The sequence below is a fragment of the Kryptolebias marmoratus genome, linkage group LG5 (genome assembly GCF_001649575.2).
Source record: "Kryptolebias marmoratus isolate JLee-2015 linkage group LG5, ASM164957v2, whole genome shotgun sequence".
NCBI classification, from domain to species: Eukaryota; Metazoa; Chordata; class Actinopteri; order Cyprinodontiformes; family Rivulidae; genus Kryptolebias; species Kryptolebias marmoratus.
This window is the reverse complement of record NC_051434.1, coordinates 20267371-20294142: the sequence shown is the minus strand read 5'-3', so window position 1 is coordinate 20294142 and position 26772 is coordinate 20267371. Positions and strand designations below refer to the sequence as shown.

Below are 26772 nucleotides of genomic sequence, written 5' to 3'. Positions count from 1 at the left end.
TTGCTTGATGTTGAGTATAACAAGATTTTCAAGGTTTGACCAAAACGGCTACAACTCCATCATTTCTTATCATAAATTACTAATTTAGGTCTTTCATTTTTTTTTTTTTTTTGTTGAATTTCGAGAAATGTTGTCAATACTTCAGCCCAAAAAGACATGATGTTTATGCAGTATGCAAAAAAAATTATTCTATTTTATTCTATTCTATAAGATGGCAGTAATGCACATTAAAGGTGTCTGCCAGCCGCCATTTAAAAGAAGAAGAAGAAGAAAATAAGTTTTTCTCTCCTACTATTGGATGATTAGGTACACGTTAGCTTTAAGTCACTGCGCATGCGCACCACTTCCTTCTTTACTACGGTTTAAAGACTTGTCACGGTAAGGATCTCTCTTGGTCCTTGTTTTGTTTTCATTTTTCGTTTACTTTAAGAGTTTATTCAGCTATATGTTGGCAATTTATAAAACTAAACCTGTGCTACTTATGTAGATTCATTGAGCGCAAATATTTCTGCGGGTTTTCCGACAGAGTGTCAACGTAGACAATACAATAAGTCCACGTAAGCGTTTTACTTTAACTTATAGATGGCGACGAATGTAGGTTTGATTTAATTATTTTAGGCTTGGCTACAGGTTTATACAGACTCCTGTCGGTCTGTGTATATTGTATTTGGTAGTTTTTACTGGACACCCACAGTTACAGCCATTCGTTCCCGAGCACCGTCCGCCCTTCATGGGCTAATATAAAGAGTTTGAAGCGTGTTTCTTGTCTTCAGTAAAAACCTCGTCTCTCCTCCAGATGACCATGGCGGTTCTGCGCGTGAGCGTGCTGCTGGCTGCGCTCGTGCTAGTGACAGGAGAGGAGGGAGCCCGGCTGCTGGCCTCCAAAGCCCTACTGAACCGCTACGCTGTGGAGGGCCGGGACCTGACCCTGCAGTACAACATCTACAATGTGGGCTCCAGGTCAGTCCGTGATCGGGTATTCCCTGTTAGCAAAATACCCCGAGGACCACTGGACTGTTTTTTACTGAAACTGGGAGTAGTCATATGGGCTCATCAAGGGTAGGCAACACTGGTCCTGGACTGCCACTATCCTCCATGTTTTCCTTGTTTCTCTGCTCCAACACACCCGATTCAGAGGTTAAATTACCTCTTCTTGTTCTGCAGAAGCCTGTTAATCACACATTGATTCAAATCAGGTGTGCTGGAGCAGAGAAACAAGGAAAACGTGCAGGAAAGGAGTACTCAAGAACCAGGGTTGCCTACCCCTGGTTTACATCTATAGTTGGAATCAGTCCAGGTCAAGATGGCCGCCACAGCTAACTGGCCTTAGTGAACACATTAAAGACAATTTTACGGATATTTAGCTGAGATTTGGTGTGGTAGTAGCCGAGCATTTTCCCCAACACAAGTGCTACACATTGCTCAGTTTGTTTGCTTAAAGCCATTTTAGCTGTCAAAATAACGGTTTTCTTTTTTTAATGGTTTTGGATTTTAATTTTTTTTGTATGCGTTTGTCATCTTTGATTTAAAAAAAAAAAAAAAAAAAATGGCCACAAAGTAAGCATCATTCACAAACAAAAGCCTTCCAAATAATTAGTAATAAATGAGTGGGATCAGCAGAGTCATGTATTGTTGCCAACAATTACAAATTGTTTACATTCGAACGAAGTTCAATTCAGTCTCGGTGCGTGACAGATATTGAGTCAATAAAATAATCCTCGGACGTAAACTGAGTCGGAGGGCGAACAGAGGAATCACAGATGAACAGGTTGAAAGAGAAAAGGTCAAGTTCTTCTCTTCGTCTGAAAAGAAACGACTAAAAGCTGCGAGGACGAGAGTCGACGGAAGTGGAGTCATTTAAGGGAGGAAATCGAGCGGTGGGGAGCATTAAAACAAAAGTTGGGGCTAAGATCAGATGAAATGAGCTGTGCTGAGATATTCTGAACTCTAACGAATTCAAACAATCATTTAATGATGTAGAAATTGTTAGAAGCATAAAAATAAAATAGAAAAAAAACATTGACAAATTATGTATTTTGACAGCTATCACGGCTTTAAATTAAAATTTCATTTTTTGCTTCTCCTTTTTTGTGCAGTGAACACTCCTTCATTCTTTGTGTTGACATTGAGGATTTCAGATGTTAAAAGTTATCTACAAGTCCCATCATGCAGCAGTCCTGTCAGGACTTTATTCATGAACGTTCAGCCTTTTGTGAAAATATTTGATTGCTCTGCTCTTAAAACTAGTTTATTTTTAATAATTTGGATTGAATTTGAATGAAAGGCAAGAAAATTTAGTGACTCTTTATTTTTTGTAGTTCATGTCGGTCCTAGATTTAAACAGTTGTCTTTAAAAATGAAACTTGCAGAAACCCTGTTAAAACCTTACTGCTGGCATCAACCCTGTCTGTTAGCAAAATATCTCCTGAAATATTGAAGAATTTGAACTGTTTGAAGCTAATCATTGGATGTACATCTACGACTGGTTATCTTTTGGAGTCAACCAGATTTAGGATGGCGGTCACAACTAATGGTCATAAGAAAACACAAAAAGGCTCCAAATCAGTGAATTTTACAGATGTCGAGCTAAGGTTGGTGTGGTAGTAGCTGAGAGTAATGCTCTACACATCAAGCAATAACGCGTCATAAGATCTCACATTATCAGCGGGCGATATACATTTTTTCAGTGAATGTTAAGTCTTTACTTTTTTCATTTATATTTGATTGGATCTTTTCTTTTTAGCCACAAAATATAAATTTACTCATATTTACTATATCTGTATTATTGAATGGGTTGGATGCATTTACTTACTGTGAACATTTAAAACTGAGCATGTTGACTCACTACAGTCACCCATTAAACAAACCCTCTAGATAAACTGTATAACAAAAATAAAACCTTATTAATGTTTCATTACCCAGGATTTGTCCATTTGACTGCTTGTAGCCACTTGTCTCCAGCAGGCCTGGTACTGTAGGTGTGACTTAACTCAATGTCTTGTCCCTCTCCACAGTGCTGCCCTCGAGGTGGAGCTTTCTGATGATTCCTTTCCTCCTGAGGACTTCGGAATCGTCTCGGGAATGTTGAACGTTAAATGGGACAGAATTGCACCGTATCCTTGAACTGAACTGTTGTACACCTGTGACATCATTGAACATTGTGATGCCCAGGACATTTTGTAACATGACCTGTGATGATGAGGTGTCAGGGTAGCTTGGCTTGTAGGAGAATCCCAGTTTATAGTTTATTTCAAATGTGCATGGGTCAACACCATTTTCGTGTTATCAGTTTAACCATGACATTCAGAGCGAGCAATGTTTCTCACACGGTGGTGTTGCGCCCCCTGAAGGCCGGCTACTTTAATTTCACCTCGGCCTCTGTCAGCTACGTGGCCCAGGAAGGAGGAGAGGTGGTGGTAAGAGCAGCTGAACATCTCTGAATGGAAGCATTGGGTGTGTGTGTGGGGTGGTGAGGAATGCTGACATGTTTTATCTTCTTGAAGGTGGGCTACACCAGCGCCCCTGGACAGGGTGGCATCCTGGCTCAAAGAGAGTTTGACCGGCGGTTCTCCCCACACTATGTAAGTGTTACAGGAACACCTGTTCTTTCTTTCCTCCGGTCTAAAGTAGGGCTACCATGAACTAGATTGTTTTGGTTTAAGTTAATCTATCAACTTGTTCCAAAATGGAACAGTATAACGCATACATAAGTATTCACAACCTTTGCAATGATGCTCAAAATTGAGCTCACATTCTATGGAGAGAAAATGGTCTCAAAATATCTGTGCATGTGTTAAAGGATTTGTGTGTGTGTAAAAATACTTGTGCGTGTGTAAAAGGATTTGTGTGTGTAAAAATGTATTTGTAACTCGTGTAAGCATCTTTGTGTGTAAGTTTGGATAGTTGTATCTGTGAAATATGATTGTAAGCCTTAAAAAGAAAATAAACCTTTTCCTACGCCTCCAAATGTTGAAAAAGTACACACAAGTCGCCAGATACACACACAAAAAACTGCAGTTACGTGCGTAGATGTTGCGTTTGGGTGCTAGTAGAAAGCTGGGTCATCTGAGTTTTCTTTGGAACTTTTTTTTTATTTTTTTTACATAGTTCAACACATATTTCCCTCTTTACTTGTCTCGTGGCTAAGACATATTTTTGTGAGAGAAAAATATGTCATTACACCCACATCTACTTTTTAATACTGTGAGATTGTTTATATATGAATCCACATTTGGGACTTGTACAACTGTAATTGCATGGGTAAAAAATTCGACCACTAGGTGGTGGAAGTTTATTCTGCTCTGACTGGGAAAAGCATTCAGTCAAACTGAGAAGAAACAAGATGGCGGGTCAGCCCGGTGATCGTGGTTGTGATCTACCGTCAGAAGTAAGTGGATGTTAAAACTTGCACGTTTTACTGACCGTGTTGAACTAAGGAAAAAAAAAAGTTCAGAAGAAAACTCAGATGACCCAGCTTTCTACTAGCACCTAAACGCAACATCTACGCACAAATCTGGGAGCTCCCCGGAAGCGTGAAATGAGTCTCAAAAATAGTTGTGCACTCGTAACTGGATCTGTACGTAACTGCAGTTTTGTGTGTGTGTATCTGGTGACTTGTGTGTACTTTTTCAACATTTGGAGGCGTAGGAAAAGGTTTTTCTTTTTAAGGCTTATCATCATGTTTCACAGATACAACTATCCAAACTTACACACAAAGATGCTTACACGAGTTACAAATACATTTTTACACACACAAACCCTTTTACACGCACACAAATCCTTTTACACACGCACAAATATTTTTACATGCACACAAACCCTTTTACACACACACAGATATTTTGCGACTATTTTCTCTCCATAACATTCATCCGGTTTCTGATGAGATTTGGAAATCCAAACATCTATCTGTAGGAGATCCCATAGTTGTCAGAGCACAAACCAAGACAGAAAGTCCAAGGGTCTTCAGACTTCTAGAGACAGGATTGTATCGAGACACAGACATGGGGAAGGTCCAGAAAATGTCCTGCAGCATTGAAGGTCCCAATAAGCAGAGCGTCCATCTGTAAATAGGAGTTTGGAACTAGCAGGACTGTTCCTGGAGCTGCTCGGCCCGTCTAAGCGATCGGGGAAGAAGGGCTTCAGTCAAGGAGGTGACCAAGACCCTGACGGTCACTCTTACAGAGCTCCAGCCATGATCCACAGAGAAGCTTCCAGAAAGCCAAGCATTTCTGCAGATCTCTGCCCAAGAGGTCTGTCTGGTAGTGCTGCAGAAATGCTCGTGGGTCAAATCAGTCTGTGTGGGTGGGATGGTGGCACCCACTCAGGCAGGGGCAATTATCTGGGAACAGCAAACACTTTAGTGTTATTGGTGTGTTTTTAACTAAGTTCTTTGACTCTGAACTTACAATGTGTTGATGTTATCTTCTAAAACAATTCAGGTTTTTGCACATTTGTTTGTGCTCCAGTTAAAATAAACATTTACCTTCACCCTCTATTCCTGTTGCAATCATTGACATGACTGTCAGTTTGTATGAGAAATGATGCCCCCAGTAGGAAGTTAGGAACCCTGAGTTGTTCAGTTTCTAAAGTTTAGAGTTGGTTGAGTCCAGTGGCGTCACTAGGCCTGTTTTAGGGGGGCTTCAGCCTTCAGCCCCCCTAAAATGTTTTCAAGCCCCCCTAAATAATTTTGGTGCCAAAAAAAAATTCTTTTTTTTTATTTTTTTTTACAAAAATTCAATATAATGTGGCCAGAATATGAGTTTAAATAAATAACCATAATTATTTCATTATTAACTCAAATATATGATCATAAATCTGTCAGTTTTCTTTTTCTTTACAGTGTAAGGTAGAGATCCTCTTTGGTGCGTCGTTATCAAATCCATTCCACCTGTTCATAGACTATTTCCTCACCACATAAAATCCAGTCCATGTTTTCCCTACAAACTTCGTTATCTAATCCATTCCACTTGTTCATATAACATACTCCAACACTACATGGATTCCAGTCCACGTTTTCTCTGCAACCGTGATACCAGTTTGCTGGCAAGTTTACAAGCAGAGCCAGCTAAGAGCAGCATGAACATTCAGTGAGCAGACCAGGAGAATGTTCAGTAAAAAATGGACATACGAAAGTTTTTCAATAAAGTATTAATCATCACTGCTTCTGTAAAATATATAGAGCAGGTGCATCATGGACTGATATTGCTGCTGTTGAGCCGCATGGCTGCCATCTTGGAAAAGTCGCTGGCTCCACTCTGTGTATTCTGTTTGGCAGGCACAATGAAGTATCAGTGTGTTTAATCACTCATAACTCACTGAATACTGAACTGTTTTTCCCACACTTTTTTGCTGGAAACCTTAAACATACAGCTATCAAAGCTACATTTATAAGAAGAATACATTGCTCAACTTACTTAAATATTCTTAGTAGTGTTAACTAATATAATATTCCACTGTGATATATTTTAAACTGCAGAAATTATTTGTAAGCTTGTTTAAAAGTTATTCCAGTCAGCTTTTCTGTTGTCTGTATTTTGTCATGAGGATGAGACATCAGAGATATGGTGAAATAATTACATGTGAAAAATACTGTCTGGGCCACCTGTGGAAGGTTTACTGGAGAATGTTATAGCAGTAATAACCGTTTTCTACAGAAGCATTCTTGTGTCAGTTAATCGAAATCAGTGTTGTGGAATAACTGAGAGATTTTATATAATATATAAAGTCACAGTTAGACTTCATAACTGGGTATACATCAGCACCAAACATTATAGTGTACATTAGCTGGCATTTAATACAGTATAGTGATATTCAATTCACAAAATAAAAAAAAAAAAGTTCCATTTTCTTAAAACTGTAAACATATTTCCTGTTTGTTGATGTTCTGAATAAAAATATATTTGGTTGCTTAAAACGTTTACAGTAAGGTATCTGTTAAATGTGTCCAAAAATGTGGAAAAGCAACTCAGGTTTTCTTAGCTGTTTGAGAAATTTATTTCCGCCCACTACATTTGCTCACATCCTGTGCATCTCCTGGGGGCTAAGCCCCCCTTGTCCTTAAAACCTAGTGACGCCCCTGGTTGAGTCAATCATCTTGTCCATAAGGTTTATTATGATCTTGGAGTTTCTGTTTGGGGGGTAAAAGCTGTAAATCACGAGTGGTTGTCAGCCATTCAGTCTCTGCTAGATGTGTATGAATATTGTTTTATAGTGTGGAAGCCCACAAGCCTGCGGCCAATTTACTGTTTAAGTTCTGACTGTGGTTTCTTTATACTTTTTTTTTTTTTTTAAATCCCTCGTTTTCACTTCTCTCCATTAGCTGGACTGGGCTGCGTTCGGTGTGATGACTCTTCCCTCCATTGGAATTCCTCTGCTCCTCTGGTACTCCAGCAAGAGGAAATATGACTCTCCAAAAGCCAAGAAGAACTAAGAACCTGTCGCTGGGATTGAAGCTTGGGGAGGGAACTAAGAGGCTTCAAGCCCCTTGAAGCCTCTGCAGCGGTCAACCCCCCCCCCCCCCCCCCCGACTGGGAGTAAAGTGGAAACGCACAGCGACCAGAGCAAACAATTTGATTAAACAAGCAGCGTGCTTAAGAGGAGTCTGGAGGAGAAAGTAAAAGTTGAGGGTTAGAAATTATTGCTGACAAGACGGGACTATTCCTTGAAATTTGCAAATTGGTTCATGTGTCAAAACAATTCGAGCTGTGGTTGCTACTGTACAGCTGTCTGGAATCTTGTACTGTCTGTGTGGTGACCTGAATTCAGACGGGAAATTTAGAGCCAGCTGAACTTTATTAACATAAATAAAAATACTTTTTTTTTTTAAGAAAAACCAAAAAGCTGTGTAATTCTTTTTGTTAAATAAAAGCTACTAATTATCACCCTCTGCAATGAAAGAATAAATTTAGATTAAAGGCCTAGCATTCCTTAAAGGAATGCATATGACCTGCTGTGCCTCGTGCCAGGAGTTTCAGGCTAAAACCATAGGTTTAAAAAGTATCAAAATGGTAGTCAAAAGTGGCATAAGAAATAAGCAAGGAAGCTGAAGTAGATTAAAAAATGTTTTTAATGGAATTAAAGATTTAATGTATTTCTATGGGGAAAACATTTGCAAATAAAGATTTATAAAAATTATAAAAACCAGAGGTTATAACCAGGATGTCCTGAATGAGCTGAACATTTCGACTTTTGAATGGGTTAGTTTTGATAATGTGGTTAAACATGTTGTGTTTTTGTACAGTCGAGGTGAGATTTGAGTCACTTAAAAGCTGCCAGATTGTTCTTATGTCCTGATATGTAAAACCCTTGAACTGAAAGAGGATGGACTTTCTTTTTCTTACGACTGCAGCTCACATTGAACAGAAAGGTCAAGATTGCTATTGTTCAATTGTGAATCCCTAAAGTCAAAAACTGTTGTTCAGAAAACAAACCATGGTTGCCAAGTGCTCCTTTAATCTAGCTTGGCATACTGCTGTTTTGTAACCCAAAATATCAAACTACACTCTGCTGGAGGTGGTTATATTCACGTATTTACTAAAACCTGTCAAAAATGACCATCCTCACAGTTGACAAAGCTTGTATGAGCTAGTAACACAATCAAATTGTGGTTTGAATGACATGAGCTACTTGTTGGCTTTAGGGTCCCCCCCTTGCCCCTTTTATTTTCCTTTTGGCATGACATGATGCACCCGCCAAGCCAAATAATAGAATGCAGGCAGTAAAACAGCTGCTTATTGTTTGCATTTTGTTTTTTTATTGATTTCACCTCAACAGAGGCACTTTTATTCCTCCCGTGGCATTTGTTAGATGGGCAGTACGGTGGTGCAGTGGTTAGAGCTGTCGCCTCTCAGTGAGATGGCTGCAGGGTCATCTTTCTGCGGGGCCTCTTCTGCACAAGTGGGTTTCCTCCCACTGACCCAAAACCATGCATGTTAGGTTCACTGGTAACTTTAAACTGTCCCCAGGTGTGAGTGAGAGCGTGAATGGTTGTTTGTCTCCATGTGTCCCCCACCTCTCACACAGGGATTTCTGGAGATGAGCACCAGCTCCCCGCAACCCAGAAAGGAGAAACTTATAAAACAAAATTATAAAAAAAATAATAGATGAATATTTGTTACTTATTATTTGTTAGGTTATGAAAATTAGAGCTGCACCAATCAGATAGTGCCTGATGAACAGACCATCCAACAGTCAAAAATCTGATTTTTTTTTTGTTTTTTTAGACCCCAAGTCAGAGAATGAATTCATTTCCAAGCAGTCAGAAGTATATTTTTTAAATAAATGACATTAAAGAGTTAAAGTTAAAGCACGGCTCAGCTAATTGCATTAGCTTAGCTTTACAACAGAATACAATACCATTAAGTAAGCAAGAAATTCAGATGTTAATATAAAAAAAAAAAAAAGAAACTGGTCATATTTATCCTTACTCACATCTGAGGGGAAAATTGACAAAATGAGCTTTGCAGTATTTAGAAACACCTGAAGGTTCAAATCTTGTAGGCCCAGAGACAAATCTGGGCAGCAGATAGATATTCTGAACAGTGCCTTGATCTAATTTCTGCTGTGAATCGACAATGTTTAAATAACCAGAATTTAAAGCCTACAACCTTGCTCCTTAAAAATGTCACAGCATGGCAAAAGTATTACAAAATATAAGAAGAGTACAGTTCAAGAAAGAGCCAAAACGAAAATGTCACCCAAGTTAAAATGTGAAAAAAGAAACCTAGTGTTATTAAGCCCAGCTCCCTCACACCCGGCACACACGACAAATTTCCTCCCAGTCGACGGTTTAAACTTTGGTGGTTCTGAACGTCCAGCCCGTCCTGAAACCTGAACGGTTCTCGGGAAGTACACCAAACTCAACGAAGCTGAAATGGCTGATCCGATTAATGTCCAGTGTTTGAATGTGAATGTGCTGTGGCGATTTCATGCACCACGGCACCCGTGTTTATCAGACAACATTTAAAACTACGTATATAGATATAGTATATGATGAGTCAGGATTTGGCACATAAAAATATTTTTTTTTGCATAAAATACATTTCATTAAAAAAATCCATTTGTTAGCTCTTAGTCATAAGTCTCATAAGTCTGTGTTCATGCTGTGGTCTAGTGTGAACGCCAACTTGTACGATTTATAAAAGATTGTTGAAGATATGCAGCTCTTCTCCAGATTATCCACTGAAGGTGGACCCAACGGCTCATACAGTTCAGCACCTCTGTCCTGTAGGTTGATCATCTTTAGGCCAGTTTCAACTGACCGTCGTAACAAGAGACTGCCTTCAGTCCTTTGTTGCCTTCCTCTAAGAACTGAGTCTTCGGCGCATCAGGGAGGCGGGGTTGCTCTCTGCGTCTTCTACGTCGCTTTCACATTTTCTCTGCGGAAAAAAAAAAAAAAAGTTGAATTTTAAACTGTTGGCGACACTCAGAAACATACTTCAGTCAACACTGTCCATTGGGCTTCTCTTTGACAGGACAGGTGTTCATGCCACTCTGCCTTCTGCTATATTTGGTTTTATTATGATTATAGGTATGTTATAATCTACAAGGTGTTACAGTCATGGGACAAAGAAAGTCAATTGTCTTCCAATTTTAGGGTTTTAGGTATCAGAGTGTAATGAAAATGATCCGGTATTCGTCAGGTTCTAATATCATTTAAATCTCACCTCACTGGTACAAAAAAACAACAGGCTCCATCATGTTATTATTTATTAAACAAACATGAAGCCAAAATGTAAAAGTTGTGTAAAAACTGAGTCCAGTCTTGCTGCTTCCAGAGGATTTAAGAGGTTCAGGATCAGCCAGGAGCTGCTGATCAAATGTATTGATTAACTGATCATCAGCTCTATAAAAGCAGGAGTTTAGTCAGTTTGCTGCTCTGGAGCAGACAGGTGTGTGTTAACACAATGCCAAGGTGGAAAGACATCAGCAATGACCTTAGAGAAGCAGCTGTTGCTGCTCATCAAACTGGGAAGGGTCAAAGGTCATTTCCAAACTATTTGGAGTCCATCTTTCTACAGAGAGGAAGATTATTCATAACTGAGAATGTTTAGTACGAGTGATGAGCTCCGTCTCAGACTCTACAGGCCTCAGTCAGCAGGTTAAAGGTCAAAGGTCAAGACCAGACAATTAGAAAAAGGGCTGCAGCAGAAAACCTCCTCTTTGTAAAATCAACATGGCAGCACGACTGACCAAAGTACAGTTGATTACCCAGAACGCACAGCAGCATGTTTGGAGAAAAAACAGACCCAGCATATCAGCAATAACACCTCATACCAGCTGTCAACATGGTGGTGAAGGGCCAAAACTGGGTCATGATGCAACAGAACAATGATCCTAAACACAGCAGCTGATCTACAACAGAACGGCTCAAAAATAAAAGAATCAAGGTAATGGTCCAGTCGAAGTCCAACCCTCCCGTTGCCTTCAGGTCAAATTGACCCAAAGTTACAAGGGCATCTCTCTCTCTCTCTCTTTTGAGGGCTTCAGGAGGTTTAAGAGAGCTGAGCAGAAACAAATGTCTGCAAACCTCAATGAACTGAAGCAAGGATGGAAAGAAGAGTGGGCCAAAATTCCTCTACAACCATGTGAGAGACAGAATACCACTACTGAGAGTTATTTCTGCTGAAGGTTCTCCAAGCTGCTGGATCAGGGGGTGGACACAGTTTTCACTCACAGCTTTACCATTTTGGCTTCATTTTGTTTAATAAATAATGCCACGGTGGAATCTGTTGTGTGTTTTTGTTTGCTCGAGATTAGATTTGAATAGTTTTAGAACGTGTCAAAGATTGGACACTTTTTATGTCCTGATATGTAAAACCATAGAACTGAAAAAAGGGTGTTCTTTTTTTTCTTTTGGACCACAACTGTTTTTCAAAGGTGTTAACCAGTTTACCATGTTGTCAGACTTGAGGTTTTTGTGCAGCTACTACTTGCAAAAACATTAAATGCAAAGAAGCAGTTTCCGATACATACATAAAATAATAACTAACGTATGAGTTTTGAGTTAGACAACAATAAAGCCTGAACAAAACACAAAAACAAAAGCCATTTATAATTGAAAGATGGTTTGTTTTCATTTTACTGGAAGGCAACTATATTAGGCAGAGAGATGAAGTCATTTTAACAGGTAACACATTTGCAGCGTACTTCCGCTAAAACTGCAGAACAACTTCGCAAAAAGAACAAATTTACAACAAAGGCTGAAGTCACTGCTAATCCCTGTTTATCTCTTTAAGTTTGTAGTTTAAAGTATACCTATTTTTAATAGTTCACTTAGCCTTGCCCTTCTGGTGCAGCATTACATGATTTATTTTTGCAGCCACACTAACCATTTCAAAGTTCAGCTTTTACTGCACAAGGCTCAGGCGGAACTGTGACGTTGAAAAAAGACTTCTAGGAGATAGATGTCGAGGCTAAACGGCTACATTTGTGTAACGTCAGAGAATTACTGGTCAAGAGGCTGCAAAAAATGTGATCGACAGTGTGCAAACCTCTTATCAGACTGGAAATATCAGTCACCAAGAAATCTAAATAATGAAGCGTTTAGCTTAGTTTACACTAACAGAGTTGAATAAAACTCCTCTGTTAGAGGAATAGTCTGGTCATTTTTGAAGTGATGTTCTGACAAATAGCAATCAATAGTTAGTCAGCCCTGACATCTCTCATAGATCGGAAAAGGGCAGAAGTCTTCCTCCAGGCTCAGCTAATGGCTCACGGAACGAGAGCATATATTGTTTTTTAGGCTTATAAACCAACTGTTTCTCAAAAACGTCAAGCTAGTGTGAAACAAGGTACTAACTATTTACCAGAACACCACTTCAACAAGGGATACACCGATGTCCACCGTCACTGAAGGTCTTGAATAGTGAATGTTTTTAGTTTTTGAGATTACTGTTTTTCTAGACTTGAATTGAACGGGGAATTCAAGTAAACCTTAACCGATGGGCACCCAATGACAGCGATGTTGTTCCCCCGTGTTTCATATTGACTGAAACTAGGTTTAGAGACAGTTTTTCACAAAGGGTGAAGTCTTACATTATATCTTTGCTGATAAAATTTTGGAGGGAGAATTCATCTTATTGTAGTGCTGATTCTCTGTCCGAGGCGGCGCAGAGTGACGTATCCTGGTGATCAGAGGGAGCAATTCTATCCGCCACCAAATGCAATGGAGGAGCCAGAGGATGGCCACCATACATTAATCATCAGCCACCCTAATTATATGAGGAAACTCTAGTTTCTAGTTTTCATTCAGCTTAAAAGTATAGTTTCCTCAAACCCATGGGGTGGCCGGTTTACATATAAATATGGCGGTGGCCATCTTGGTTTTTGACGTGGCAACCCAATTTTCGATAGTGACCTTACTTATGCCTAGACGAAGCCATACACCAAAATGGAAGTCGGTATCTCAGATTTTTCAAGTTATCCAGCTCACAAGAGGAACCAGACGAAAGGATGGATGGAGGGTATTTTTAAGCCTTTTTGCGTTCCATCAAGGGACAAAAAGTGACCAGAGGTTAAACATTTACTGCAAAGTGTTCTCACCTCTAATGGATCTGGTTTGAAGCTGCCCTTACAGTGTAGTCTCAAGCTGAAAAACCTGTTACACATCCGCACCATGTTGTAGGACATCTAGAGGAGAGTTGGGTTAGAACATGTTGGAGATCCTTATATGACACATCACATCTCATCATCTTTGTGTCATCTAACTTATTTTCTGAACAGGATATTGTAACCTTTTTTTTTCCCTATTCAATTAAGACAGAGGATGAATGCACACCAAGTCATTATCACTTGCTGCTGAAAAGTGGAGGTGGAGGATAATTTTGTCTCTGTGTGTGTGACTGTCTGTTAGCAAAATATCTCATGAACCACTAGATCTTGGGTGGCCAACCCTGGTCCTCGAGGGCCACCATCCTGCATGTTTTACTTGTTTCTCTGCTCCAACACACCTGATTTAAATCAATGGGTGATTAACAGGCTTCTGCAGAACATGAAGAGGTGATTTAACCTCTGAATCAGGTGTGTTGGAACAGAGAAACAAGGAAAACATGCAGGATAGTGGCCCTCCAGGACCAGGATTGGCCACCCCTGCACTAGATGGATTTTACTGAAACCCTCAGGGTATAATAACTGGATATACATCTACAGCTAATTAGGTTTTGGGGCCAACTCAATTTAAGATGTCTGCCACACTCAACTGACTTTAGAAAACAAACCAAAAAAAAGACTAAAATCCGGATAGTTTTACAAATATTGAACTAAAATTTGATGAACTTGCAGCCAAGAGTCATTCCCAACACATACTCCGGGCGCTAACAGATGGCGTGAGACCAAACCAGCTACAACTCCTTTCTCAACATCAGACGATCTCAGTTTGAAACTTTAACATGGAAGGCGGTGAGTGACATACATTTCTCCAAGGAATGATAAGCCTTTAATAACCACATTATTTAAAATTATAATTACTTCCCAGTTTTGGCTTCAAAAGCAGTAAAAAAAAAATGTAATAAGTTTAAATGTTAGTTTTTGTCTAAATAGAAGTGTTTACAATCTGTAGCCGTTTACGTTGATGTGCAACATCATCACAGACACAGGTACTGACAGGTGTGCACCGATTATCTCTGTTCTTCTGCAGACTGTCTCACAGTGGTATGAAATAAAAGCCATGTTTCACTACACAGTGTGCGTGCAGACGCACCTTCCATTTCCTCTTTGCATTAAACTTTTTGAAGCTCCTTATGTTGATTGAGGACCGATTCCTGCTGACTGCTTGTTTGCGCGTGATGGGCTGAGAAAAAAAACAAAAACACACAACAACATTTGGGCCGGTGACAAACAACATCCACCGCAGATACCGGAGCAACGCAGGAGACAAAACCAAACGAATAAAAATGGATGTTTGAGGGAGGAGGACTTGGAGTAACCTTTATCCACGGATGACGCAGACACTCCTCGGCGCTCATTCTCTCACTGCAACAGACATCAACACAAGATAAACAATATCTCACAGAGCAGAGACACTGCAACACATGCACTGAGCTAAACTCCACCATTTGTAAAGTGCATTTTTTTACGTTCTGTTACAAGATAACACAGTTAAAGGGAGAGTCAGGTCATTTTGAAGTGATGTTCTGTCAAATAGTTATCAATAGTTCGTAGGGGTGTGAGTAAACACCTGTCTGTTTGAGTCAAATCAAACTGTATGAAATTAAAAACCCTGATCAGCCTGATTTCAGCTGCAGCAGAGACATGATGTGCAGATATGGCAGGCAGTTCTATCATTTAGGTGACGATTTAAAAACGACTGTGGCAAGCCATTCGTGCATTTATTCACTACTCCTGATATCAAGCTTTCTTTTCTCCCACAGCCACTCAGCTGGCTGAGAAGTTTGAGGAGTGTTTCCCTTTTTATTTATTTTGTATTTTCACACAGGGAACGTTTCAGTTCTGTGCTGTGTTTTGTTTTGCATGATGTTTTGGTCAAATTAATTGAAACAAATACTCCTTGGTTTTTGTTTCATTTTCTTTTTTTAATAATGTCTTCTTAAGATATACCTCCCTGGAGTTGATCAAACTTTCTGTTTGACACATGGCCTCTGGGTTACTTTTTACACTTTACTGTCTTTTTTTTAAAATCCAGTCTAAAGTATGAGAGTTTTTTTATTTTATAGTGAATTTACCAGTTAACAAATCCTACAATGATGTGCATTACTTACTACCTTAAAACCTCCCCACTACTTGTTTTAGTTTTTTTTGTCTTGTCTTCTGGGAGCATCGTCTATAAAATAAATAAATAAAAGTACCATTTAGCATTTATTCCTTTTTCTTGTTCTGCCCTACTCTACAAATCCTCATACCAAGGTAAGTACCAAACTGCGACTACCGTTAGTTAGCTTTCTTATTTTATCAGCCGTGACATCAGAGAGCACTGAGTTTGAAGAAACTGACAGGATGAAAGCCAGCCGAACGAGGACCCATTTTGAATCTTTTTGCAGGCTTGTAAAACACCTGTTTTTCAAAAATGTCATACCGGTGCGAGAGACCGCTACATGAGCTAATATTAAACTTCTAGGGTGTGTGAGGCACAGTTACACCATTGATATTCCATGGCAGAATGCACACAACACGCTTGCTTGTTTTTAAGCTGATCTATAAAGCTTGTGTGTCCAGAAACCCCCCTCCCAGCATGTATGAGGAGAACTATTAAAACTCAAAATTAACGAATCAGGGAAACTTGGATTCAGTGTATTGCTCAAAGCTTGACAGAGACTGAACTGTGGATTTTTTTGACTGGAAGACTTTAGTAATGTCAACTGTGTCATCAGAAATGTTCGTGTCTTCCTTCTGACTGTTGTTGTCTTCTAGTGTCCACAATGATCACGTGTGTCCCGTTCAACAAGCATTTAAAGGCACTTTACTAGACAATCACACAAGAGAAATACTGTACCTATACAACATACATGGGATTGTTCACCAAAAGCTTCAATATGAAATCTTTGGCCATGGCGCTGGTTGTACTGAAGTAGTGGTAATTAAACTCATACTTTAGGGCAAGAATATTCTTCAGCGTCTCCTCATCAGTGTCCCCTTGGAATGGTGACAAACCACTCAATCTAAGAATAAAAAGCATGAAGCACAAGTGAGATTACAACACATGCCCACATCTCAGTTCCTTCTTTCTTTTCATAGTTTCATGCCAGGTTAAAACTCAAGATTAACCTGGAAACTCTAAACAGAAAGGGAATGTTAAAGCAAAAGTCCAGGTAACTTTAGAAATCAGGCAGATCAAAATGCTTTGGACTATCAACAGCACAGCGAGTTCAGAAAGTATTTAGATCCTCTTCATTTATAGCAATTTTGTTATTTTGCAACTCGGTGATACAATAATATATTTTTTTCCATCATTAATCTACCCTCAGCACCCTTTAATGAGAAAATGAAAACAAAATTTTTTAGAATTTTGTAATTACAACAACAAAAAACAAAACAATAAACACCTGAAGTATTACATTCCCATAAGTATTCAGAGTCTTTACTTCGTCCTGAGTTGAAGCACGTTTGGCAGCAGTTTCAGCCTCGAGTCTTCTTGGGTTTGATGTAACAAGTTTTACTCTCCTCTCTCTGTTTTTTTTTTTTGTAAATCCCTTCAAGCTTATTTCAGTCGGATAGGGACCACTAGTGGAGCCATTTTCGTTTTTTTTTTTAAGGAAATGTTTGATAGCGTTCTAGTCAGTCTGTGGCTGGACCGCTCTAGGACTTTCACACACTTGTCCCTGTGTTTCTTCTCTGAGTGCTTCAGGACTCTGTCATGTTGGAAGTTAAACCTTCGGCCCAATCTGACGTCCTGAACTCTGTGAAACAGATTTCTTATTGACATCTACGTATTTTTCTTCAATAAGCTTTCCTTAAACCCTGATCAATTTTCCAGTTCTTATTGTTAAAAAATAAGAACTCGTCAGGCTTAATGTTTAGAAACAAGGCCAAACAGTTCTGTCTTGGTTTCATCAGACCAGAGAATCTTGTTCCTCACAGTCTGAGTCCTTTAAGCAGATTCCAGTTGTTTTGCTTTTAGGAGAAACCTGTTTAACCTGTCAGCCATAAAGCCCAGATCAGTGGTTGTCCTTCAGGAACTTTGTCCCGTCTCCACACAGGATCTCTGAAGCTCAGTCAGACCATCAGGTTCTCGGTGGCTCAGTGTTCTGGGCGACCAGCTCATGGAAGAGTCCTGGTTACACTAAACATCTTTTGTTTGAGAACCACGGAGCCCACTGAGCTCAGAGGAACCTTCAGAAATGCTGTAGACAGTTCCTTTGACCTCATGGTTTGTTTTTTTTAGCTGGGAGGTTTTCTGTAGAGCAGTGTGTGTCACTACAACATCACAGAAATGAAGGGGGTCTGAATACTTTCTGAACTTACTGAAGCTGCTGTCCATTCATGGCCAATCATTTTCTGTGGACTACTATTACTTTAAAAATGACCAGAGCTTAAAATAAACAGCACGTTGTACAATTTCAAACTAGTAATTGAAAACAAATTACTTGAGAAAATGTTTTCTAAGAAGAAAAAATAGTCATTTCACAATCTTAAAAAAAAAACTACAACCATGCATCTTTTCCCCACACACACATTATCCTATTTAGAGTGGTCAGGGAAAGAAGCCTAATGCCTGTTAATGAAATATGTGCAATATGCAGTGTTTAATGCCAACAAATACAAGTTCTCAAAGAGTTCAACAAAGCAACTTCAACTCACAGGATGTAGGTAATAACGCCAATGCTCCTGGTGGGACAGAGACACAGGAAACAGTCAGTGGTTTTAATGAGATCTGCAGTATTCCTAAGCACAGAGTGGTGTCCAGAACAAATCTGAACATATAGGCGCATTTCCACTACGCGACCCAGAACCTCTATACACTGATAATTATTTATGCCAGTACTGCCAGCCCTGTTGTGTTTCCATTACGGTTCGAGCTACAGAAATTAGGCAGCTGAAGTCACTGTCCTCAGCTGCTGAAGTGTTGACATCAGGGGTGGAAGCTGGCACCTGCCACTGGCCAAATGCAGGTAAATATTTGAAGTGGCGTGTAAGTTTGAACAACGCACCAGCCACCGTGACAGCTTTGCAATTTAAACAGAAAAAAAATGAGTTCAATTTGTACTCCTGAACTGCATGGCGTTATTTTTGTGCCACCAAGTTGAGCGCGGTGGTGTTCTGACACGATGCTCAACTCTGACAAACTGCTCGCGCTCGGCTTTGTGCCTGCACTCAAAACTTAAGCTGTATGTAAATGAACCACACCACCAGCCAATCACAGACAGGCCTTTTTCCTCCAATCAAAGCATGCGGGAAATGGCTAAAGGGCAATTCCACAAAAATGTTTCACTACCTTGAGTGTCTTTTATCTGTTCTAGTTTAAAAACTAAAATACTTAGACACTTCAAACCTGGACTAGATTATTCTAAACTAGTAGCAGAATCTAGCTCCAAAACTACAACATCTACTCTTCAAATTCAAACATGGACTAGATTATTATGCACTAGTGGAACATTTAAATTCTAGCGTGTGATTTGTAAAACCTTTATTTTATCTGTGAAACTTCAAGAAAGATTGGTTTCAGCACTTTTTGAATCATTTGAGCAGAAGTATTTTATTTTATGTTTTAAAAAAGGAATCTGCTGACAGCTGGAAAAAGTAAAAATAGTGGCTGGTAAAATGTTTTGTCCACCAGCTACAGTGGCTAGTGGAGAAAATTTTTAATTTCCACGCCTGGTTATCATGAATTAAAGTTCTGGTTCTGCACCCTCCACGTAAACAAACGGGACTCTGCCCTTCTTAAATTTTTCTTTTTTTTTTAGTTGTTGACTCTTGTTGATTCACGTAGTTTTGTTAAAATATACATTTTTCTAACCTGGTTAGCTCTAATTAGTTACCGATGCAAATACCCTGGTATTTGCAGTGGAAAGGGCAGGTGTAAATAAAAAAATAGCCCCAGAACACATTCCTGGTTCTTGAAAAAGGTTCCTGCAGTGGAAACGTGCCTATAAACCGAGTAAAAAGGACAATCTGTGCAGAATGCTCACCACATGTCTGCTGCAGTGCCGAGAGGTTCATAGTTTATCACCTCAGGGGCTAAAAGAAAAGAGAGAAAGAAAAATATCAGGTGAATATGGGAATATAAAAATTAAGTTTCAAAAACTTAACCACTTCATTTCTATTCCTTATACATGGACTAATGTTTGTTGTTTTTTTTGTTGGCAGCTAACAAACTGCAAAAATGGGATGTGAACAGATTTTCTGTCATTAAGTGGCCGTTTGATAAAAAACCAAGCTTAAAGCCCTATTCACACAGGATAAGCATTATCTGGGGACTCCATGTTTGGCGATGGAGGCTGCATCGGAGGGCACAGATAACCTTTTGTGTCCCGGGCCAGCAAAACCCCATAGACCCAAGACGGTTGCCATAAAAACAGAAAAGGCTGAAGAGAAGGAGCTAAATCACATCTAAATGGTGGCTCCCATCATGCATTGCTCTGTGCAGGAAGAAACATTTTCTTCTTTTAGTAGCCTACTATAACAGCAGGCTAGTTGTGGCCGTGGCCTGAGAAGTAGTTTTAACATCAACTCAAAGTAAGCGCATGTTACTCAGTTCGCAGTGCGTTAACGTCATATCCAGAAGATGTCCATAAATTTCATGCTTCGGCTATCCCGTGCGATTGCGCCACATAAAAAGCAGACATCGGGAGTCATTTCTTTATTACATGGGGTCCCTAGATAATGCTTATCCTGTGCGAACAGGGCTTTAGTTACACATTCTGCAGGGACAGCGTAATATGAGCAAACATTTGAAGTTGCACTCACTCCCTCTCGCTCTGTCACGTTGTTCCCCTGCAAGTTACTACATGTGTTTCATAGAGCAGTGCTTCCCAACCCTGGCTTTTGAGGAACACCATCTTGCATTTTTTCATCGTTTCCTTGCTTTTCGGCAGGTCTTCGATGTCAACTAAAAACAACTAAAAATGTGCAGGATAGTGTTCCTCGAAAACCAGGGTTGGGAACCACTGCCTAATATGAGGCTCTTATAAATGTACAGATTTTACAAAAAAAGGTTTTTCTGCTCTTGAACAACTCTGCTGTAGCCAAAAAAGACATACAAGACTATTATAGTATTTTTGACAATACCCCTAATGCCATGTACAGTAAATGCACATTTTCTAAAGGTGCAAATTACTTTCTCTATTTTGTTTTAACTTGACATTTCAAGTGTATCTCTGAATTTCAGTGCGCACAGTCACAGGGAATAGGAAAGTCCACTCTCTTTCAGCTCTAAGCTTTTACATATCAGGACTTATCTGTTCTTTACCAGGTTCTAAAGTCATTCAAATTTAACCTTAAGTGAACAAAAACATGCAACACATTCCGCCGTGTCATTATTTAATAAACAACAATGATGCTGAAATGAAAGATCTGTGTGAAAAACTGTGTCCAGCCTTAGACAGCTGTCAATCGTCCCAGGAGTTCACATCCTAGCAAATTCACCCCAAGGACAGATTGTGCAATATTTAGAGAAGTTACAAAAGCCCAGGATCTCCATCTCAGACTCTACAGGCCTCAGTCAGCAGGTTAAAGGTCAAAGGTCATGACAGGACAATTAGAAAAGGGGCTGCTGCAGAAAACCTCTTCTCTGTAAAAACATCATGGTAGCATGATTGAAGTTTGTAAAGTTTCATCTGAAGGAACCACAAGACTTAAGGAACAATGTCCTTTGGACACATGAGACCAAAGTACATTTGTACACAACAGCATGTTTGGAGAAAACCAAACACAGCAGATCAGCACAAACACCTCATCCCAGCTGTCAGCACAGAGGTGGAGGCCTGATGGTTTGGGCTCCTTGCAGTCACTGAGTCGACCGTGAACTCCTCTGTGGACCAAAGGACTTTAGAGTCAAATGTGAGGACATCTGTCCTACAGCTGAGGATTGGACCAAACTGAACAATGATCCCAAACACAGCAGCTGATCTACAACAGAATGACTCAAAAATAAAATAATCAAGGTAATGGTCCAATCAAAGTCCAAAACCCTCAGCCTGACTGAAATGCTGTGGTGGGACCTTCAGAGAGCTGAGCAGAAACAAATGTCTGCAAACCTCAATAAACTGAAGAAATGTTGGAAAGAAGAGTGGGCCAAAATTCCTCTACAACTCTGTGAGAGACAGAAAACCACTACTGAGAGTTATTTCTGCTAAAGAAGGTTCTACAAGCTGCTGGATCAGGGGGTGGACTCAGTTTTTTACTCACAGATTGTTAATGAATAGTGTCAGAATCTGTTGTGTGTTTTTGTTCACTTGATTTGTTCTGATTAACAGTAGAACCTACATACATGTTTTAAAACTATTATGTCAGATAAGCAGGTCTTCATCCTTACCAATGTACTGGGGAGTACCACTTGTGCTCCTGTACTCCTTCCCTTGACTAAAGTGGTAAGCCAGGCCAAAATCAATAAGTTTGATGTTTGGGCGTGGGGATAATTTGTCCGACAGCATGATGTTTTCCGGCTAAAAAATAAAAGTAGCGTACAGTTTGTCGAGATTTGAAACGATAAATAAAAGCTGAGTTTCAAAACAAACAAAAAGCTCGTTACCTTCAGGTCAAAATGTGCAATGTTGTTGCTGTGCATGAACTTCAGACCCTCCAGGATCTGTGTTATAAACTCAATGGCTTCGCTCTCCAACAGGTTCTCCTTCTCGGCAATGAAGTCAAATAACTCCCCTCCACTGACACTAAGATGTCAAACGGAGGAGGAAGTGAAGAAACACAGAAAATGCAATGAATTGCAAACCTCACAAACCAATATTTTATTCACAATGGAACACAGTACATGTTTAAACTAAGAAATGGCACCTTTCTTTATGGAAAAACACATCTCAAGAAGACAGGGGCAACAAAAAAATCTCTAAAAGCAAGCGGTAAGAAAAGGAAACAGCTGGAGGAGCATTTTCTAACTAATTAGGTTAATTGTCAACAGGTCAGTAGAAGGACTGGGGATAAAAAGAACATTTTAGATGCTAAATCTCTCAGAAGTAAAGGCAGAGGTTCACCAATATTGGAAAAACAGTGTCTAAAATTAGTGGAACTATTTCAAAGTAATGTCCATCAATAGAAAATTTGAAAGACTTTGAATATCCAGTCATCTACAGTTCATAATATCATCCAAAGATTTCAAGAATCTGGATAAATCTCTGAGCTCAAACAACAAGGCTAAAAGTCAGTGTTGGATATTTCTGATCTCGGGGCCCTCAGGGGCCACTGCATTAAAACCAGGTCTGATTCTGTTCTTGGCATCACTGAGCTGGTCTGTCTGCAGTCCAGACCTCCAACTAAGTGAAAACATTTTACCCATCATGAAACAAAAAATCCAGCAAAGACTGTTGAACAGCTAGAATCCTCCATCAGACCAGAATGGGACAACATTCCCTCTAAAACCTCCAGCAGCTGCTCTCCTCAGATGTTGAAAGAAGAGGAGAAGCTTCACCGAGGGAAACAACTTTACTGAGATGTGTTACATCAAATTCAAAATGACCTTTTCTTCCCTAATAATGGTACTATTTCTTAAACATTTGATATGTTTACTGTGTTCCACTGTGAATAGAATATTGGTTTCTGAGATTTGCAAATCATTGCATTCTGTTTTGTTTTACTTTTTACACAACATCACTACTTTTTATTGAATTGGGGCAGTAGAGGTGTAGTAATAGCACTACATTCTCCATTTTGAATCTGAAACTTTTAGTGTCCACACATACATGAATCTAACTGCTAGAATGTGATGCTCTTTGTATTAATGCAGACCAATTTAAAACAACTTATTTTGAATGGTCTATTATAAGACTGAAATAGACACATTAGAGTAAAAAATATATAAAGACGCCCAAAGACAACTCATTAAATAAAAGCGACATCTAAAGATGATCCATGTATCTTCTAAATATAACACAAAACAACATGATAGATAATTGTATTTTAGCAAAACCTCATTCAAATAGTGAGAACAGCTGAAACATTGTACAAATTAAAAGCATTTTGCTTTAATTGATGAAACCAATGAAGTTGCCTTTAATTATTACTTACATCAACATAAATCTGTAAATGTGAGCCTTTACATACTCTGTGTTGTGGTTGGGTCTAAGGTCTGCTTGCTGTAAAGGGAAGACCAGTGACCTTTGCTTTTATTTAAGAAGAAAAAACAAGTGCAATACATTATTTGTAATGCTGAATGACACTGCAAAATATGAGCTGTAAGGCCAGTTTGGCTCTCACGGTGGCTACAGTTTGCATGAATTCGGTTGCAGGCACAGCAGACGGACAGTATCATTCTTACACAATCTTAAAAAAGAAAACGGGACTCGTGAGAACTTACAGCTCGAGGATAAGCACCACCTCTGATCGGCTCTCGAAAACGTCCTTGAGGTTGACAATGTTTGGATGCTTCAGCGCCTGCAGGATCTCCACCTCCTGCTCCACACCGCTCCGCTCCAGGCCCAGATGGCTGCAGGCACTTTTTCGAATCTTAAGGAACTTGCCTGCCCAAAAAGTCCCCGTTGTCTTGTCCCGGACCTTTCGAACTTGACCAAAATGGCCACTAGAAAGAACAAGGAGGTCTTTTACACCACGTTGTGAAACCCTGACATACAACAGAAACTTGTTCCAATTATTTTGATTTATTTATTTTCATTATTTATTTTTATTTTTATTGCAATACTGTAACATCACCAAGCCCTTGGTGAGAAGACAGTAGGGGTGTTACGGTACATGCATTCATTCTGAACCGTCACATTACTGACGTCAGGGTCCGGTGTGTGCAAACAGATAAAAATGACATAAATCCAAGGTGATTACCACTTTAATCTAGAAGAGGAAGTGTCTTTTTTGCTTGTTTCTTTTTAATTGCATTTTCTAACCACTACAACAGAAAAGGAGCACCAGAATATGTATCTAAAGCAACTTACACCAAAGCAAATTTAAATGATACTTATTAAGGAATTGGCAGTAAACCCTTCAAAGTAAAAATCATACAAATAGCCAATAGCAAGTATCTCTATACCTGCCAAGAACTTCCTCAATGACGTAGAAGTCCTCCACATTTTCAGGCTTGAAGACGGCCATGTTGGTTTACTTCATATGGATTGTCTCGGTCGTCTTTGTCACGCTGCGTATACTTCAGCAGTCAAATTAGAGTTCCTTATCTTCCTCCTGCTACGAACTCCGAAGCTGAATATTAAAGAAAGTGAAAGAAATAACATCTTCCTCAAAAAAAATAAAAGGAGGCTGCAACTGCTGCCAAAACTGCTTCAGCTCAGTACTAAAAGTCCTGAATACTTTTGTATATATGATATCTGTTTTTCTCCTGCGTAATAAACTTACAAAATATTCTAAAATTCTGCAAATAAAAGTATTTGAATGATTGTATCAGCAGGCTGCTACACAACAAAAATGAAAAAAAAATGGAGGCCCCTGAATACTTATTGAAGCCATTAAATGTAATTTCAACCTGCTGCATTAAGCAGAACTGTACGTTTCTGTTCTGATCAAATGCTCACACACATCCTGGTGTGTGAGTCACTCCTGACTCTGACCTGATCTGTCACTGTGAAGACTACTCACCTAATTACCTCAGTGGACTTCTTTTTCTTATTTCTCTGTACGTTTGTTGCAATCTCACTATGTCTGCAGACTTTGTGCTTTTTAGCCGTTCATATATCCAAACCTTCAGCTCATTCAGGAGATGGCTGCAAAGAATTTTTTTTTGTAACTTTTATACTTTTAATTATATCTTTTTGTGTAACTTTTATATCCAACTTCATTTAGAAACGCTTCCCCCACAGAAATACACGGACATCGCTTCAGTTCCTAAAAAAAATTGCTCTCTCTAAAGTCTGCTTCAGCAGACTTGCTTTATTTTTGTATTTTTATGCTATTTTTAGCTACCAATCTGCTACTTTTAGCTATCATTCTGCTCCTTTTTTTTCTAGCTAGGCTTTTAATAATAATAATAATAATCAATTTAATTTATAATGCACTTTTCATTAATAAAAATAATATATATTGAAAGATCAAAGAAATTAATATTTCATTCATATTATTAACTAGCCTTTTGTTAGTTTCAGCTTTTAGCTAATGTTTTGCTACTTTACCTGCTACTTTAGGTTAGCTACTGTTTTGCTATATTTAGTTTACTTTGCTACTTTTAGCATTTAGCTAGTGTTCCCAACAGACAACGTGCAGCTTTTGTGCCATTTTTCAAATATTACACCAAACAAATATGATCATTGTCAGAGAAAAAAGTACAAAATGGACATGATTCCTTCGGTTTCTAAAATTGCTCATGCTCTCACACACACACACACACACAGTTGCTGGGACGGTCACGACGGTGAAAGGCAGACGTTTAAGCGTGGGAGATCTGAGCGGTTGAAACTTGTGAACTGCTCTTACATCCTCTTTTAATTTACGACCTCCCTTTCCCTCCCCGTGACATTTTACTGCACTGTGGGAAGCAAAGTAAATAAACTTCTTGAGTTGGTGTACTGAAAATATATGTAGTTAAAATTCAGCATCTCTCTGTTCTCTTCAGATCTTGTGTTATTTTCTTAAAGCCCAGGAGCTAAAAATCTCTGTTCAGTGAGAATCAATAGGGAGCTTTTATGTCTCACAACACAAAACACATCTGAGTCTTAAATTAAAATTGGAGGTTTGGATTTTATTTATGATAATATACCGTATTTTCTATTCCGACTGATTCTGCTACAGTCACAGCAGAAAGAAAGTCCACCGTCTGTCAGTTCTATGGTTCTACAGGTCAGAATGAAACTGATCCGGCCTTCATCAGGTTCTAACATGATTCAAATCTAAACTCAAGTACACAAAAACACATCAGATTCCACCGTCTTGTTATTTATTAAACAAACATGAAGACAAAATGTAAAAGTTGTGTAAAAACTGAGTCCAGTCTTGCTGGTTCAGGATCAGCCAGGAGCTGCTGATCAAATGTATTGATGAACTGATCATCAGCTCTATAAAAGCAGGAGTTTAGTCAGTTTGCTGCTCTGGAGCAAACAGGTGTGTGTTAACCAGTGGCGCCGGATTCATTTTCTAGGTGGGGGGGCCACCGGAGTGTTTCGTCACCTTATTAATTTTACATGCATCGGATCATCGTCTAACATCAATAAAAATTGAATAATGAAACGCTTTTTCAGCTATGACTTTTTGTTC

The 26772-nt window shown here is 39.2% G+C and overlaps 2 protein-coding genes across 2 annotated transcripts in view; one reads left to right on the top strand and one right to left on the bottom strand.

The window, feature by feature from the left end:
* Window positions 1–263: 263 nt before the first annotated feature.
* Window positions 264–7878, top strand: ssr2 (signal sequence receptor, beta). The gene is made up of 6 exons (XM_017437455.3): window positions 264–378; window positions 797–960; window positions 3015–3113; window positions 3308–3416; window positions 3504–3581; window positions 7322–7878. Exons 2-6 carry the CDS (start codon window positions 797–799, stop codon window positions 7430–7432), a joined length of 561 nt encoding a protein of 186 aa, XP_017292944.1. The 5' UTR covers window positions 264–378; the 3' UTR covers window positions 7433–7878.
* Window positions 7879–9129: 1251 nt separating this feature from the next.
* Window positions 9130–26772, bottom strand: part of si:dkey-240h12.4 (death-associated protein kinase 2) — a 21797-nt gene continuing 4154 nt past the window's right edge. The window contains exons 2-12 of the mRNA XM_017437437.3: window positions 24605–24771; window positions 23921–24142; window positions 22145–22283; window positions 21929–22058; window positions 19584–19632; window positions 18256–18282; window positions 16464–16616; window positions 14928–14973; window positions 14702–14791; window positions 13546–13632; window positions 9130–10379 (exon numbers count right to left, since the gene is read on the bottom strand). Of these exons, the coding sequence (XP_017292926.1) occupies window positions 10305–10379; window positions 13546–13632; window positions 14702–14791; window positions 14928–14973; window positions 16464–16616; window positions 18256–18282; window positions 19584–19632; window positions 21929–22058; window positions 22145–22283; window positions 23921–24142; window positions 24605–24666 (1080 nt within the window). The 5' untranslated portion in view covers window positions 24667–24771 and the 3' untranslated portion in view covers window positions 9130–10304. The remainder of the gene's footprint in view (window positions 10380–13545; window positions 13633–14701; window positions 14792–14927; window positions 14974–16463; window positions 16617–18255; window positions 18283–19583; window positions 19633–21928; window positions 22059–22144; window positions 22284–23920; window positions 24143–24604; window positions 24772–26772) is intronic.

Bases quoted from the DNA above. Each gene is read 5' to 3' on its own strand.
- ssr2 (XM_017437455.3), top strand. From the start codon at position 797: ATGACCATGGCGGTTCTGCGCGTGAGCGTGCTGCTGGCTGCGCTCGTG. The intron at 3,114-3,307 runs GTATCCTTGAAC...CATGACATTCAG, and splicing joins AAATGGGACAGAATTGCACC to AGCGAGCAATGTTTCTCACA. The intron at 3,417-3,503 runs GTAAGAGCAGCT...ATCTTCTTGAAG, and splicing joins AGGAAGGAGGAGAGGTGGTG to GTGGGCTACACCAGCGCCCC.